The sequence below is a fragment of the Phacochoerus africanus genome, chromosome 3 (assembly GCF_016906955.1).
Source record: "Phacochoerus africanus isolate WHEZ1 chromosome 3, ROS_Pafr_v1, whole genome shotgun sequence".
Lineage (NCBI taxonomy): Eukaryota > Metazoa > Chordata > Mammalia > Artiodactyla > Suidae > Phacochoerus > Phacochoerus africanus.
The window spans coordinates 184,198,641-184,214,958 of record NC_062546.1 but is presented as its reverse complement, the minus strand read 5'-3'; the positions used below and the strand labels follow the sequence as shown (position 1 = coordinate 184,214,958).

General features: G+C 48.7%; 1 protein-coding gene across 5 annotated transcripts in view; it reads right to left on the bottom strand.

Moving 5' to 3' along the window:
- Positions 1 to 16,318, bottom strand: part of SMARCAL1 (SWI/SNF related, matrix associated, actin dependent regulator of chromatin, subfamily a like 1) — a 62,616-nt gene that overhangs the window by 30,562 nt on the left and 15,736 nt on the right. For all 5 annotated transcript variants that reach the window (XM_047773449.1, XM_047773448.1, XM_047773453.1 and 2 more), the window contains exons 8-11: positions 12,945 to 13,095; positions 10,830 to 10,988; positions 7,326 to 7,391; positions 363 to 503 (exon numbers count right to left, since the gene is read on the bottom strand). In XM_047773449.1, coding sequence (XP_047629405.1) covers positions 363 to 503; positions 7,326 to 7,391; positions 10,830 to 10,988; positions 12,945 to 13,095 — 517 coding nt within the window. The remainder of the gene's footprint in view (positions 1 to 362; positions 504 to 7,325; positions 7,392 to 10,829; positions 10,989 to 12,944; positions 13,096 to 16,318) is intronic.

Sequence of the window (16,318 nt, the reverse complement as noted above, 5' to 3'; positions counted from 1 at the left end):
CCTTTGTCCTTTTTGCATGGAGTATGTTAAGGCCTCGGCCTCCTCTGAAGCTTACCCAGTGCTCTTCTCCGGAGCAGGAGCTGCTGGTTCCAGAGCTGCATGAACCGATACATTAGCCATTGGTCGCTGCACTGGAAACTCTAACTGGCAATTGCCGCTAGCATTAAAACTGGGGGGTAGGGAGCTGTTCTTATCTTACCCTTGAGGACACTCCAAGGTCAGAGTTAGGGGCAAAGCAGAACTAAAATCTGGGTCTGGCTTCCTTTCTGATCAGACCATGGCCAAAAGGAAGGAACAGAAAGCTAAGTGTGAAAATCAGGGTGAGGGAAGGGCGGGGAAAGGAGGGGACAGAGAATAAATACCCGCTTGGCACCACAATAGCGAAGTCCAAAGGCATGGAACTGAGGGAAGAAAGTTGGCTTGACGGCAAGGATCTGCGTGTAGAGCTCTGCGGGCCGGGACATGGCTGGTGTGCCCGACAGTAAGATCACCCTCTTGGCAACCTAGAACACAGACAGGGGAAGATGCTGAGATGCAAAGAGGGCATGTAGGGGTATCCCCCATGCCCCATGAGTTGGAGCTGATGCCCCAGAACCGTACTGACCCCTGGAATCACGCAGCAACACCCTTCACTTCCCAGCACTCTGACTACAGGGACTTCTCAAGGTCACTCGTCTCAGAACCAAGGGAGAGCTCCATTCCAAGGGCACTGAGACGGCCTCAATCCAGAGTTCTGTGGAGCACAACCTGGGAACTCTAAAGCGAGGGTACCATGACCAGAGAACAAGCGCATGCATGCTCTAAGAACCTTGTCGTGTGAGCCAGGGAGGAGACCAGACGTGGCCTCCAGGGCTACCTCAGCCGCGCTCTGCCCACCTCTAGCACTCAGCCCGTTACATGGAACTCTATCTTCTCAGTCTCCCTCACTAGACAGCAAGCTTCCCGAGATCAAGGGCTGGGCTGCGTTCACCTTTATTACCTGTAGCACAGTGGTTGGCTCAAAGTAAGAAATCAATCAATCAATAGTCATGTATGTGGAAAAATATTCAGAAGGAAGCCAATTAGCATTTAGGGACCCTGGAATAAACTCAAAGAATCCAACACTGGAAGAGGAAAGGGAAGTATGGGACAGAACAGCAGCAGGGCTCAACTTTCTCCAGGATGGATTTCTGACACGCAGGTGAACCTAGGACCAGATAATGACACCTATGACCAGCCCTCTCTCAATCCCAGGAGGAAGCCTAGATAGAAGCCTCTATCTGACTTTGTTGAGAGGGACAAAAAAGAAAAAGGCTGTCACCAACTCTGCTGCACAAGGCTTTGTGTAGAGAGCCCTGACTCAAGTTCATTTTGCAGTTAATAAAGACTTTAAAAGGTGGGACCCAGATCCATTTGCCCCTAAGCTCAGCCTGGGCAGCAGCAGCGTGGCTCAGCCAGGGCAAGATGAGCATGAATAGTTGGTGGGTTCCAATGACGGACTCCAGGTTCCTCATTATCCTGACACCAAGCTGACCCGAGATCAGACCCTCATATCCTTCCTCTTACTCAGATGAGAAAGAGGGTAAGATAAAAAAAAAAAAAAAAAAAAAAAGGAGACACTTTCCACTGTACTAGAACATGACCTGGCCAAATATCACTGGAGGTAGAATTTGTTTCAGCTCTGGGAAGGGACCCTACTGTGGGGCTCGGTTGTCTAGAAACAGCTTGTTAATCATCGTAACCTTGAGTTAATGACAGCAGTAGGAGGCAATTGCACGCAGTTAATCACCTAGGGGAGGAAATTAGGTTTTCAAATGGATACACTACCTCACAAAAATAAATAAATAAAGGTGCAACAGAGGGAAGAAAAATGGTTCTTTATAAATATACAGTATATACAATTCTCAAGATGCACTTTTGCCCTCTCAGCCAACACCAATACCTAATTCCATTATGACAGGAGAGCTATGAATTTCTCCAGCTATGATTTTCCACAGTTCAATTACTCGGCCTTCTAATTTCCTGCACGGTTTAATGCAGACTCATTAAAATAACAATGAGCTTCTCGAATGACGCCTGTAGCATTGCTCGCCTTGGCTCAAGACCATTTCAATGAGATGGGGAAAATGAAAAGTCTTATCGGTAAGAGAAAATCATCTCATCATTCCCCATGTCGTCGTCGTCAGGATGGGACCTGGGCAGCAGCTCAGATCAGGCAATGGAAATTAATTCCAGGGCTCTCAGTCAGGGATTTATAGGACAGTTTATATGAAGTCAAATCTCTCAGAAACTGTCCAGTCTAGAGGGTGATGGGACCACTGAAAATGGACATTTATGGGTATTAAAAATGCAGAGGCAACATTATGGAAAAAGAAAAAGGCCAGCTTTGAAAAGAAACTAGATGGGCATCTCATCTACCATGCGATGATTTAGCCTGCTCGGCCCCAACACATTTTTGGTCATCACTGTCATCCATAAGGCCTTTCGTTGTGCCTGGCTGCCTGTGATTTATATGTCATCCTCCACCTCTGAGAATTTCCAGTTTAGGAAAATATAAGCACAGAAAACTACATAAATCAACCCTAAATGGAATGCTTTACAGTTAATTTGTCTAGCACCCAAGAAACCCACAAAGGAACAATGCCAAAAAAAAAAAAAAAAAAGGATTTCTGTTTAGTGTCAGGGAGAAGTGAGGTGAGCAATCACACAGGCAGGGGATTCCACCCTGGAGCCCGCCTGATCACAGTGGGATTCACACTGGGGTTCCCCCTAGAGCCTGCCTGATCACACTGGGGAGGGGGCAGACCCTCCAGTTGACACCACTCCCCCTGTGGCCTGAAAAGGCAAAAAGCCAGCTCTTCAAACACAGAGGCACTGGGCTTTCTCTTCTAGGTGCAGAGGAGGTTTTCTGCTCCCTGCCTGTGTATCACATGAAAAGGTGGCCCTTGTAGTACTGTACATAACATCCTAAGCCTGGTTACAACTCCATGAAAAGGGCCAGAGGATATATATTACTTAATAGAAGAGTATTTACAAGAATGAGGTTGGGTCAAGGGGAATGGGGTGGAGTGATTACCACTATACATCATTAAGGGAAAAAAGGCAGATGCAAAACAGAAGCTGCAGAACACCCTAGGGCAGGAGAACAGCAACATGTGTACATACTTTCGTGGGGATAGGCCAACTCTTAAGAAACCTGAAAATCTGGTCCTTTAGGGAGAGAGAGGTGGGAGAGTTATTTCTCACTGGGTACCTTTTGTACTATCTGAATAGATCTAGTTAAACTACTTTAATGAAAAAGGAAAAGCTCATAAAGCTTAGACCACCATTCTCATCTCATCCAGCCAATTGACAGAGATAAAAGGAGTCCGCTTAGACAAAAGAGAAACAGCTATTTACCAGGAGAGGATGGTGGGATCCAGAGGGACTTCTTTCCTCTAAAGAAATAATCTAACTGCTTTAACAATAAAAACTACTATTAAAAAACACCACTAGAGGAAACTCAAACACATACTTAACTGCTCAGAGGGGGGAGAAATCTGAGAAACTTCAGGGCTAGAGTTATGTGGAGAGAAAGACCATGTGATTCGGGCTGAGTGGGAGCAAAGATGGTGATGCCTGGCTGGACTGAACTTCAGAGACAACTATCAAAAGGTAGAATTACAACCCAGAAATTCTGAGTGTGAGAATCTGTCTACAAGGACAAAGTCTGAGTTATGAATATACGGATAATGTTCACTTGCAGAATTACATATAATAGCTAAACAATGTCCAAAACTAAGGGGTAAATTATTGGCTAGTGTCCATAGAACAGAATGCCCCCAAGCCATTAAAAATGACCTTGTCCTACTACAACTGACACATGAGAAAAATAACCAAGCTGTTAATGGTGGGTTTTCTGGGTTGGAAGGATTAGCTGTGATGTTGCTTGTGTTCTTTATAGCTTTTTATCTTGCCTACTTTCACATGGTGGACCCACGTGGATTTGAACTGCATAGGTCCACTTCTAAGGAGGTATTTTTCAATAGTAAATACTATAGCACCACACGGCCCAAGGCTGCATGAACCCGGGGATGTGGAGGAACCTCAGATCTGAGGCACAACCACCTGTAAGTTAAAGGCAGATCGACCCCCACTGTTCAAGGGTCAATGAAAATAGAACCACCTCGCTTAGGGGCCCAGACAAAGAGTGCTGTAGGGGAAGAAAGATGTCACACTTTCTAGGGGCAGTGAGACTAGTTCTTTACAACCTGAGCAACCTGCCCTCTGCATGCAGCTGCTGTTTCCCCTCATGAAACCCACACAATCTGGCCTGGCTATCTTAAAGGCAGAAGGATGTAACCTAATTACATCATCACAAACATCTGCTGAAACTATCTTGCCATGGCAATTGTCAGAATCTAGTTCTGGGAGTTCCTACTATGGCACAGTAGATTAAGGATACAACTGCAGCAGCTGGGGTTGCTATGGAGGCGTGGGTTCCATCCCAAGCCTGGTGCAGTGGGTTTGGCATTGCTGCAGTACGTCAAAGCTGCAGCTCAGATTCAATCCCTGACCCAGGAGCTTTTCTATAGGCCATGGGCATGACCATTAAAAAATAATGGTACAAGGAATATAGTTGTAAGAGATGCACAAGTGAGAGGAACAATCAAGTGGTATTAAATTAGGCCCTTATGTGGCTTTTCAAAGGCATTATTTTACTTCTGCCCAACTCCCCTCTTACTCCATGAAGACTTAGATTCACTTCCTTAAGAGTATGTAGATCAGTGGTTCTCAATAGAGATGGGGAGAAGTGATTTGCTCCACCCACCCCAGGGGAAGCTCGGCAATACCTGGAGACAATTTTGGTTGTCACAACTGGCATTTAATGCTTAGAGGCCTGGGATGCTGCTAAACATCCTAGATTAGGCACAGGACAGCCCTGTGTATAACAAGGAATTATGCAGTCCCAAATGTCAATAGTGTCAAGGTTGAGGAACTCTGATCTAGATGAAAATATAGCAGAGAGACAAGAGGCTTGATTACCGAAGAATGCCTCACCCACACCTCCCTCAATGTCACAGCAGTCCAGCACCACGTGAAGTCAATGTCATGGACAGGGTGGCTTTGAGACACCCATGAACAGGCTGCATTCATGGGTTAATTCATTCAAATTCTACAGCAAATGCAGAGTAACATATACTAGTTAGCAGTTGAAAATATTGCTTTAAATGTATCATTTTGAAATACATCCAAGATACTAAAAACATAAATGCTACTTTAAAAGGTCTGGCTCAGAAGCTCATATTTCAGGAACCAATATGTAAGTCCAGCTTGCCTGATCAGGCAATGATTGCATTAAAAACACAGCTGCTAAGAAGCTTTCCTATTAGACCTTTAATGATATCATCTATCTACTGTGCAGTTTTGTTTTTTTTTTGTCCAAACAATCTGGGGTGTAGACTGAATTTCAGTTATGGCTGCAATACTGGAACCACAGTACCAAGGCCTATCAACATCTTTCAAAACGAATTAAAACCTCCCCAAAGAAGGGTCATTACTATGGGAAAAACATTTCATTTAAGTGTGTCCACTAATAGCTTTCAATCTATAAACATTTATAGGTAATGTGAGCAGAAGATCAAGCTTTTTAAATAAGGGAATTTGAAGTTTGGAGGAAATACCATAATCCTGTTTTGGAAGCTGTATTTTATTACCTGCTATTCCTCACACAGAACAAACCTGAAATGAGTGGACATTTGTGTGTGTTTTGTGGGAAGTAGGATAAATTAATTTTCAAATGCTAATGAATTTCACCAACATTTAGCGTATTTGTTTTTTCTAGCTTGGGTAACTTAAAGCTTCTGTTAAGTAGTAAAAGCTTCAGTTTTAAAATGCTGGTGCAACCCAAAGGCCACTTTTCCAGAGGCCAAGGTAAACATGCACTTTTGTTTGCTCAGTTCATACAAACCGGAGGAGATCCCCGCAAAGTCATCTCTGAGAGATTGCTACCTTGTTATGAAAGAAAAGACTTCCTTCCTTCCTTTCTTCCCTCCCTTCCTCCCTCCTTTCCTTCTTTCCCTCCTTTTTTTTTTTTTTTTTTTTTTAGGGCTGCACTTAAGGCATATAGATGTTGCCAGGTTAGGGGTCCAATCAGAGCTACAGCTTCTGGCCTACACCACAGCAACAGCAGCATCAGGTCCGAGATGCATCTGCAACCTACACTGCAGCTCATGGCAACGCCAGATCCTTAACCCACTGAGTAAGGCCAGGGATTGAACCCACAATTTCATGATTCCTAGTTGGATTTGTTTCTGCTGTGCCAGGACAGGAACTCCCCTCCCTCCCTTTCTTTCTGCCATAGCTGCAGCACGTAGAAGTTCCCAAGCCACAGACCAAACCTGTGCCACAGCAGCAACCCGAGCCACACCAGTGACAAAGCTAGATCCTTAACCTGCTGAGCCACCAGGAAACTCTAAAGACTACTTTTCTAATTGTACTGGTTTTTTTTTTTTTCCCAATAGTAGGAAAAAACTCACTATAAAAACATGAAAGTAAGTTTGGAAGCACTCCCTCTGTTGGGGAAGGTGGGCTGGGACACAAAATACAGACACAGAAGGGTATGTCACACGAAATGTGAAGCTTATACTGCATGGTAGAATAGAATGCTTTTGGATAAAGATCTGAAGCTGCTGTACGTACACGTACACACACACAGAGACAGATAGACACACACTCCTCTTCTGCTCTGAAGCCAGGACTTACGCAACCAAGTGCTCAGCACGGGTTCAGACCACCCCAGGAAGGGATGTGGATGGCTGACTCTCCCCTTAACAAAACAGCCTTAGGGCGGCCCCATAGCAGAGCATCACCTTTGAGAGCAGGTCTCAGCCTTGCAGTGCCTCTTGCTGATGCCCAAGGCCTGGTTCTGAGTCTGCCCAACTCATTGCCCTTGGTTCCAAGCACCATGAGAGCTCTGCCCCTCTAAGCGACCAGAAGACAGGCAGCTCCTCCCGGGCTGTTTAGAGGACACGATGCTGCAGGCTGTCCCTCTGCCTCGTCCAGGAGAAGCCCAAGGAGGTTCCCGAGTGAGTCCCGACCTGGCCTGTGACCTTCAATAGGTCCTCATCTTTGAGAGACAGATGGCTGCAGAGACCACTAGTAGCAGAATGTTAGGAAGGAAATTGAATCTGTCGCTGAAGCCGTAAGGAGAGATGCCCCAAGTCGATGCTAGGTCATGTCCACAGCCTGCAGACCTGGACTGGCAGCCCCTGCTCCCCCTGGACCCCTGACGAGCCTGAGCAAAATATAGCTAATCTCAGTGCTGAGTGGACTCAGGCACCAAGTCTGTCCTCAGCTGCACTCACCTTGAGGAAGGTCAGAGCTGCACGACACCGGGCGGTCTTAATGTTTTTGAGGAAGTGAGATTCATCCTGAAAAGAGACGGTCGCGTGAGTGAACAAGGCCAAATCCTGAGTGGACGGAGAGAGAGTCCATGTCAAACGTGACCCTAGTACGACATCACAAAGAGACGGCTGCGCACCTACGTGAGGACCAGGCCCCAGTGCATCTCCTTCAGGATGTTCTGGGCAAGTCCCTTCATCTCTCTGGGACAGTTTTCCACCTGCATAGTGGGGGTGGTGACCCCCCCCTGCCCTGAACAAACCACTGAAAGATTTGTGAGACGCCCCTCACACCTGCACAATGCTAACAAAGTCTGCTGGAGACCCACTGTGTGCCCTGCACCAGCATGAGGCGCTGCAACCCAAGCCCCTGCCTGCAGGAAGGACATTAGCCATTCTGGCAACTGCTCAGACAGTGTTATCCATGCTGCTGCTGGGTGGGTGTGACAAAATACTACAGGGACTCAGGGAAAGGAGGCAGTCGACATGATTCCTGACCTCTGGGGGCTGACTGTCACGTTTCAAACATGGAGTTTGATTTTTTTATAGCTCTGTTTCTGTGCATAACCAAACTAGTGTATGTCATATTTCATTCCATTTCATTTCGTTTTTGCTTTTTAGGGCCACACGTGTAGCATATGGAAGTTTCCAGGCTAGGGGACAAACAGGAGCTGTAGCTGCCAGCCTACACCACAGCCACAGCAACACAGGATCCAAGCCAAGTCTGTGACCTACACCACAGCTCACGGCAACGCCGGATCCCTAACCCACGGAGTCGGGCCAGGGATGGAATCCGCAACCTCACGGATGCTAGGCGCGTTTGTTACCACTGAACCACATGGAAACTCCTGTTATATTTTACTAAGCCAAATGAGTAACTAATACTTCTTAGTATTGGGGGGCTATTTCTATTTTGGCACATATTCAAATTAGTTGCAATATGATTCTAAGCAATGACTTGACCTCTCTATGGTGCCAGCTTCTCCAAATGCAAAATGAGTAGAGTAACTAATGTATCACATCCTTGGCTTAAAAGGGCTACTGCACACGAAGTCCCCAAGACAGTCCTGCCACTTAGATGGGACCAGTCGCCCTACGGCAGGGACACCAGGGAGATCCCAGCTCTGTCCCTGAAGAAGACCTATGAGAAACCCCCTGTTTCATTTCAACTATGATGAACCAAAAAGGACCTCAAAAGCGCAAGTGTGAGATGGACGCCTAAATATCGAGACAGGGTTTATTCCCAGAAACGTGGGGGTAACATTCATATTCTTGTCTGCTAATAAGCCTGCATGACAAGCCAAGAAAAAGGTTTATAGAGAGAAATAACAGGAAGTACAGAGGATATGGAAGGGAATGGACCCTTTCAATCAATGGGTAAAAACATACCACTATTATAAGTAACCACAGGGAGAGGCTTTGTCTGATTCTCTTCTAAGAAGTCTGACATCTCAGAGCTGTCACTTTATTCCTTCCTCTCAACACTGCTCTGAAGTCAGAAGGTGACAGGGCTCTTACTTAACAGAACAAACGAACACTAGCGGTAAGCGGCCTGCCAAAAATCATACGGCAGGTTAAGTGTTGAGCCAGAGACAGACAGGCATGAGTTCTGAAGCAGATGCAACCCAGCTCTGATCACTGTCTCTCCACCCTGTACCTATGGGCAAATCACGTACCAGTCTGTCAGTCTTGTCAGCTGTGAGAGTGAGGAGTACTTGGTGTCCGGGCCCCGGGGTGGGGCGGGGGTGGTGGGGTCAGAGGTGAGATGTGAAGGACCTGAGGCAGGATAACGCCTATTCCTCCCGCCCACCGCAGAGCCATCACCATCCTCCTTGAGTACCCTTTTAATGTTTTCACTGCACACGCATGCTGATGTTTTTTCCTTTTTTTTTGTCTTTTGTCTTCTTTTAGGCCTGCACCTGTGGCATATGGAGGTTTCCAGGCTAGGGGTCTAATCATAGCTGTAGTCGTCGGCCTACACCAGAGCCACAGCAACGCCAGATCTGAGCCTCGTCTGTAACCTACACCACAGCTCACGGCAACAGCAGATCCTTAACCCACTGAGCAAGGCCAGGGATCGAACCTGCAACCTCATGGTTCCTAGTCGGATTCATTTCCACTGCGCCATGATGGGAACTCCTGATGTTTTCTTCAGAGCCATACTTGGATTGGTGACAAATGAGAAATGACTGTGCCTCCTCTCCTTCCTTCCTGCGCTGCCCCAGCCCTTGGCTGCCAGGCCTCTGAAGGCACTAGAATGAACTGTAAGGACCTGCACGTCTGTCTGTCCCACAGGACTGTGGCTCCGGCTCCGCGGAGGCCTGGGGCTGGCCTTCCTCCCTCCACACCCTCAGTGCACAGTACCATGCAGGCCACAGAGCTGGTTTCAACCTCTAGTTAGCAGAGTAAACTCACGAACGTGCCTTCCTCGCAGTCAGCCCGCTGCCGGGAAACCCAAGGCAGGGTCTCCACCGCAGTCTTGTTGATGCGTGTGACTCAGAATCTCTCAAAGGGTTTTCTTAAAGCTCTTTCCTTTGGCTCCTTCTGGATGAGCCACACACTAGACAAGATGAGCAGTGAGATCTGGGAACCACTGTCGCAAGAGAATCCTATTTTTAGAGGAGGAAAACACCACTGGCTTTTTCAAGTCCCATGTTTGAATAAAGAATTTTTCATGTCACCTGCAGGCATTGGGTTTCCCTGTTCTGAGAGGAGGAAAAGCAAGGATAAACTTCCCCTGGAAAGCACCCAGTGCTAGCTTTGCCCAGACTGCTACCTGGGCGGGAGTAGGACTGGCCAGATGAGGGCAGGGACAGGAGAAACTCACACCTTTCCAGAGTTATGTTTGTGACCATGAAGACACACTGGGCACTGACAGAGGAGGCTGAAGCAAGTCTCCGGAGACTTTCCTTCTGGAGTATGAGAGGGGTTAGAAGAAGGAAAGCCAGCGACTAAAGACCACATCTGGGGGCTGGAATCGAAAGGCTCCTTTCCAAAAAACAACTATGGTAAAAAGTGTTTTTTGGGTTTTTTTGTGGTGGGGAGGGGGTATCTTTACAGTGCCTGGAAGAACATCTATTAACTGTTTGAACTGCACGTCTGAGTCATTCCAACAAGATGGCACCAGATGAAGGCTGCAGCCCCTGGCACCCTAGCCATCTGGGTCCACACACCCGCCTCCATCCATGACTCCACGTGGGGAGACGTGGGCAGGAGACCACAGCGTAGACCTAGTAAGTCACAATTTTTCACAAAGCCCCCCAGAAGATTCTAATATGTAGCCAGGGTTGAGAACCACTATTGGAGAGGAAGGAAAGGTCAGGTCCCCACAAAACCAAGCCAGTGATTTCTGTTCTTCTAGCAACCCAGTGGGGCTCCATGAGATGGCAGATCTGGACATTCCTGGAGCTTTCAAATAGCAAGTTTCCACAGAGATAAAGTACTTAAAGGCTTTGCCAAGTCACTTACAATGATGACAACTTTAAAAGAGGTTTTTAGCTGTTTTTCTATCTTGCTCAGAAGATCAAAACTGACAATGTTGACCAGGCCAGCTGTCAGGCTGTCCTTCCCGGTCACGACGACATTGATGCAGTCTGGGCTCAGAGACGGCAGCCACTGATGGAAGGCCTGGGGGGTGATGGGAGAACAAAACCAGCATGATGATCCGGCCCTCGGCTGCCACCTGTGACCCCCACCAACCCACTGACTCTCTCCGTGTGGACCAGTATTGAGGCTCCTGGAAAATAAACTCGGTCTCATTCCCTCCTGTTCTGCATTCGTCATAACCTCGTCCCCACGAGCAGTATTGCCTCCCTCTTCCTCTCATCCAGCCACTGCCCATCACTGTGCACTAACAGGACACGTCCCTCCTTGGTAAACAGGTGCTTGCTGGCAGTCACTCTGGGCTGTCTGTGGACTCCATTTCTGGGATCTCTAGCTAGGTGGCAAGTTTCCGCAGGGAAAGAATGCAACTCTTCTTAAAAGAGGAATTGTATAAAGGAATTTGGAGCAGAGCCTGGTACACCAAAGGCACTGATGATAAGAAAATATTCCTATCAGTGTTTTCTACAAAGCCACCTGCTCTCCCCAGAAATCTTTCCATCTCCAGCCAAAGCCAGTACCTGGAGCTGATAGACAGTCACCAGGTGCCTCTGTGTCAGCGGCCAGGGGTCTGGTGCTCCTGGGCTGACATGATTCTGCTACGGGGAGCACTGGTCCTTCCTTCACACTCCGTCCTGCTTATAACATCGACCATCTGACTCTCCCCTAGAATTTCTGAAGGTGCTGTGGGAATCACACACACACACACACACACACGCAAACATGCACGCACTAAATATGTTAGTTCCTAGAGGCTCTTGGTGCAATTCAGATCACAAGGACAGAGAAAGAACTAGCTACTGTCTTGAAGCACTTTTTTTTGGCCACCCTGAGGGATGTGGAGTTCCTGGGCCAAGGATCAGATCTGAGCCACAGTTGCGACCTAAGCCGAAGCTACAGCAACGCCAGATCCTTAACACACTGTGCCGGGCTGGGGATCAAACCTGAATCCAGAGCTTCCAAGATGCCACAGATCCCTTTGTGTCAGAGTGGGAACTCCTGATGCACATTTTGTTAAGACATTTTAATACTGTTTTCCATCACGGTCTATCCCAGGAGACTGTGCTACACAGTAGGACCTTGCTGTCTAGCCATTCTAAATGTAATAGTCTTCAACGTGCGTTTCTGAAGTCTTGCTTTCTCTTCAGCGGGAGGGCATGTCTGGGCCTCAGGGCCCCTGGCTGTGGGCAGCGCTGCCTCGTCCCTGAGATCGGAGGCCGGGGAGCTTAGTAAGAAGCTGAGAAGTGAGGAAGCCGACAGCCACCTCGAGAGCATAAAGCTGAGAAAAGCTGTGGACAGTGAGCCTGGTTTTCTTTCCTCATCCAGTTTGCTCCTGTGGATTTTTACTCATTTCCCAGGACCACTCTCATCCCTGGATTCATGGCAGACAAAGCTCACGGCTGAGTGATAACACAAGGGTCATGTGGGGTTCTTCAGCCAGGGAGGTACCTGGCAGACTGTGAACATCCTGCCCGTACCACCTACTACAGGGCACAAAACGCTGGAGCCCAGAAGTCAGGAGGTGCAACTTCGAGGCCCCAGAACTGGTGCTCACTAGCAGCAGGCGTGGCGCTTATCCTCTGAGGTGAGTTTCCTCATCTGTCAGTGGCGTTAGTATCTGTTGTGTCTATGACACATCACTGTATGGGATTAAGGGAAATAAAGGAGGTGAAACTGTTTTGCAACTTACGTGGAGCAAAAGTGAAAGGTGTTCTTAGCCGGGACCCGAGAGGGACTCAGGACGTGTCTGCTGATAGATGGAGGCGAGCCTGTAATGCCTTGGCTTTCCTCCCCAAAGACATGGCCTGCTTCTCACTCAGGAAACCAGGGGCCTGGCCTCAGGAAGCCATCTCCCCTCCCCTCCTGCCTTCCGAGGAGATGGATCCTTCCAATTCCCCAGGTCCTGTCCCCAAGCTGTCACTGGATGGCCCTGACACTGAGGAAGACCCTCCCTGTTAAAGTCACACCCCCAGGAGAGCTGACCTGCTCCCAGGTAAAGCGCACAGACGATGGTACCACCACCAGGAGCGGCCACTCCTTCCGGTAATAGGCTGCTATGCAGATGGCTTGGATGGTCTTCCCCAGGCCCATGTCGTCAGCAAGCAGCAGGCGGCCTCTTTTCGCGATGGCGAAACTGAAAGCAGACAAAGTGAGGACGGAGCACAGCCTGCACCCCCAGGGACTCAGTTAACACCCGCCCCCCACGCCCCCTGTCTGGCCAGCACGGTCCTGCTTCCCAGAGCGGGAAGAGGAACCATAACCACCGTAAAGACAATTGGGACAATGTGAAATGGAGTCAAAGGGCAGGGAGGGAGTTCCCGTCGTGGCGCAGTGGTTAACGAATCCGACTAGGAACCATGAGGTTGCGAGTTCAGTCCCTGCCCTTGCTCAGTGGGTTAATGATCCGGTGTTGCCGTGAGCTGTGGTGTAGGTCACAGACGCGGCTCGGATCCTGCGTTGCTGTGGCTCTGTAGGCCGGTGGCTACAGCTCTGATTCGACCCCTAGCCTGGGAACCTCCATATGCCGCAGGAGCGGCCCAAAGAAATAGCAAAAAGACCGAAAAAAAAAAAAAAAAAAAGGGCAGGGAGAAGCTCTAGAAGACGAGGCCAAGGAAGCCAAGGGGGGGGCAGTTTCCAGGAAGAGGAGTCGCCCTTGGCCCAGTGCAGGCGGGGCCCAGGGGATATAAAGGAAGAGTGGGAAACGGTCCCTAACAAGGGGCCGGGAGGGGTGTGCTGGTCAGGCGAGGGATCAGCCGGGAAGAGAAGAAGGAGGAGTCAAAGTAAGGCTTTCTCCAGCTCACAGGGGACTCTGTATGCACAAGGCTGGTGAAGACAGAAGATGCTGGAGAGAAGGAGGATGGCAGAAGGAAGGATGGGGCAAGGGTGTCTGTCTAAGAGGAGCGCCAGCCTCATCCAAGTGCCTCACCACCTAGCAGCCTCCAGGGTCCCCGAGCCCTCCAGGGCAGCAGCCCTTGCTAAGTTTGCGAATAAGGGCGTGGAATTATTACTCCACTCCTTTGGAGCTCAAGGGGTCTAGGTTGGAATCCCAAGCCACCACCTGCGAACCGTACACCTTTACGCAAGTTGTCTGACCTCCTCGTGCCTCAGCTATAACACAGAAATGACAACGGGACGTACACCAGAAAGCGTTGCGAGGGTCTGCAATGTTTAAGCAGCATCCAATGCCAACTATCATTCCCCCAAAAGGAGCAAAACAACCAAGGTGCAAACAGTGACAGTGATTTACTCGACTCACATGATGAATGAGAAACAAGCTAAAAGGATGCCGAGGGCCAGGTGTCTGGGCTCCTGTTCCAAACCCCACTCCTCTTCCACGGGAGTTCCCGGAAAACTGATCATTTGCTCAGGAACCTGATAATAAGCTGGGCCACCAGTTCTCACCCTTTCTTTCTCACACAAAAGACAGAGAACGTCCCCTCTTCTGCTCAGTAGCAGCAACGGCCCATAAGAGTTCCGGGCTGCACATGGCCTTTCTGAATCGCCTGGAAATGGCATTTCTGCCCTTCAGAAGCTGGTGTTCAACAAAGGTGGGAAAGTGGGCCGTGGGTCTGTGGGTGGCGTGAGCCCGGACGCCCAGGCTCCGCAGAGAACAGGCATTGTGTTGTGACACTCCTTGGTTTTCCCAGCTGCCACATGGCCCACCTGTGAGAGGCAGTGTCCCTCCCTTGGCCCCCTGGCTGAGGCCACCAGACTCCTTCAGTGGGGAGGAAGGGGGCCCAGCCACCTCTTCCATGTACGACTTGGTGAAACCTGGACCTTTCCAGGATCAACTCCTGACCCAGACAGATGTGTGCAGAGAGGCAAGTATGAAAACTGACGTTTTGCTTCCGTTTCTGGTTTACAAAACTGGTGGCCAGAGGCATCAATGCAACAAGCCAGAGAGGGCCCTTTGTTTCAGCCTCTGAGGCGTAGTTGCCATTTACAAGTGTCCATACAGCTTCTTCATCTGGTCATTCCCAAAGCAGTACAGACCCCTGATTGCCACGGTCTTTCCTTCTACCCTGCCTTGAGGGAGTCCAATTAAGGAACAAAGTGATCAAACAGAACAAAGATGACGCCTGGATGGCACACATGGCAGAATGCCATTCTCAACAGAGCAGTTTGGTACCACAGGAAAAACGGTGTTTTCATCATTGGGAGACATGGATTCCAGCCCCAAGTCCACTTTTGGAAGCCGAGCGATTTTAGGCAGACGACTGTCTTTCTTGGTCTCAACTCACTCATCTATTAAAATGAACCATCTAGGGAGTTCCCGTGGTGGCTCAGTGGTAATGAACCAACTAGTATCCATGAGGACGTGGGTTCGATCCCTGTCCTCACTCAGTGGGTTCAGGATTGCTATGGCTGTGGTGTAGGCTGGAAGCTATAGCTCTGATTTGATCCCCAGCCTGGAAATGTCCATATACTGCAGGTGTGGCCCTAAAAAGACAAAAAGACAAAAAAAAAGGGACCATCTAGATCGTAGAGGGGGCTGATACCTAAAAGATTTTGCTCCATACATTTAATGGAGTTCAACTGTAGTTCTTACATAAACAACAAAACCAAAAAACATTTGGAATTGATAGCTTTTTCCTCAACACCAAACTCCCCTTCAGAGAATAAAAGTTAAAATCTGGATTTAATTGAAAGTTTTGAAGAAATGCTGTAAGTACCATTTGCAGTTTCAGAGCCACAGAGAAAAAGATGGACACAGCCAGTATTGCTCTGGCTCTGATGTGAGTCAGCCCGGGGGTGCTTCGCATGCACGCGTGGCCCCTCAGTGGTAATGGGTTAACTGTCAAGGCCAGCATGCACCACACAGCTCCAGGGGTCTCTGTGGAGCCACGAAGAACCTGCATTCTGTCCAGGAGCTGAGGGTGGGCAACCTCTCTCAGAATTAATGAAGGAGCCAGAATAAGAAAGATCAAAGGGAAACCCCCCTTGAACCTGGATAAAATGAGGTCCATAGGACATCTCAGTAGATTAAAGACTGAAACAGCAAAGTGTGTTATCTAAGAGAGATGGTAGCCGGAAGGAAAAGGAAGGAAAGAGTGTGGGCAGAGATGGGACTGTGGGGAGACAGCGAGGTCCCACTGGGCCCAAACTGTGCCTGGAGGACAAAATCCTGCAGAGAGAGGAGCCAAGCTTTAGGCAAAACACAAGCAGGCTGCACTCGGGCCGCTTGTCTTGTGGGTCAGGTCTAGTACCTCCCCTGGAATAGGTCTCTGTCTCCAGCCATGCTGCCTGACATTAGATCCAGCTGTCATTTCTACATGGAATCTCAAATGCCACTTCTCTTTCCTTCACCTCCTGTCTTTCCACCAGAAGGCAAGTTTTTTTTTTTTTTTGGTCTTTTG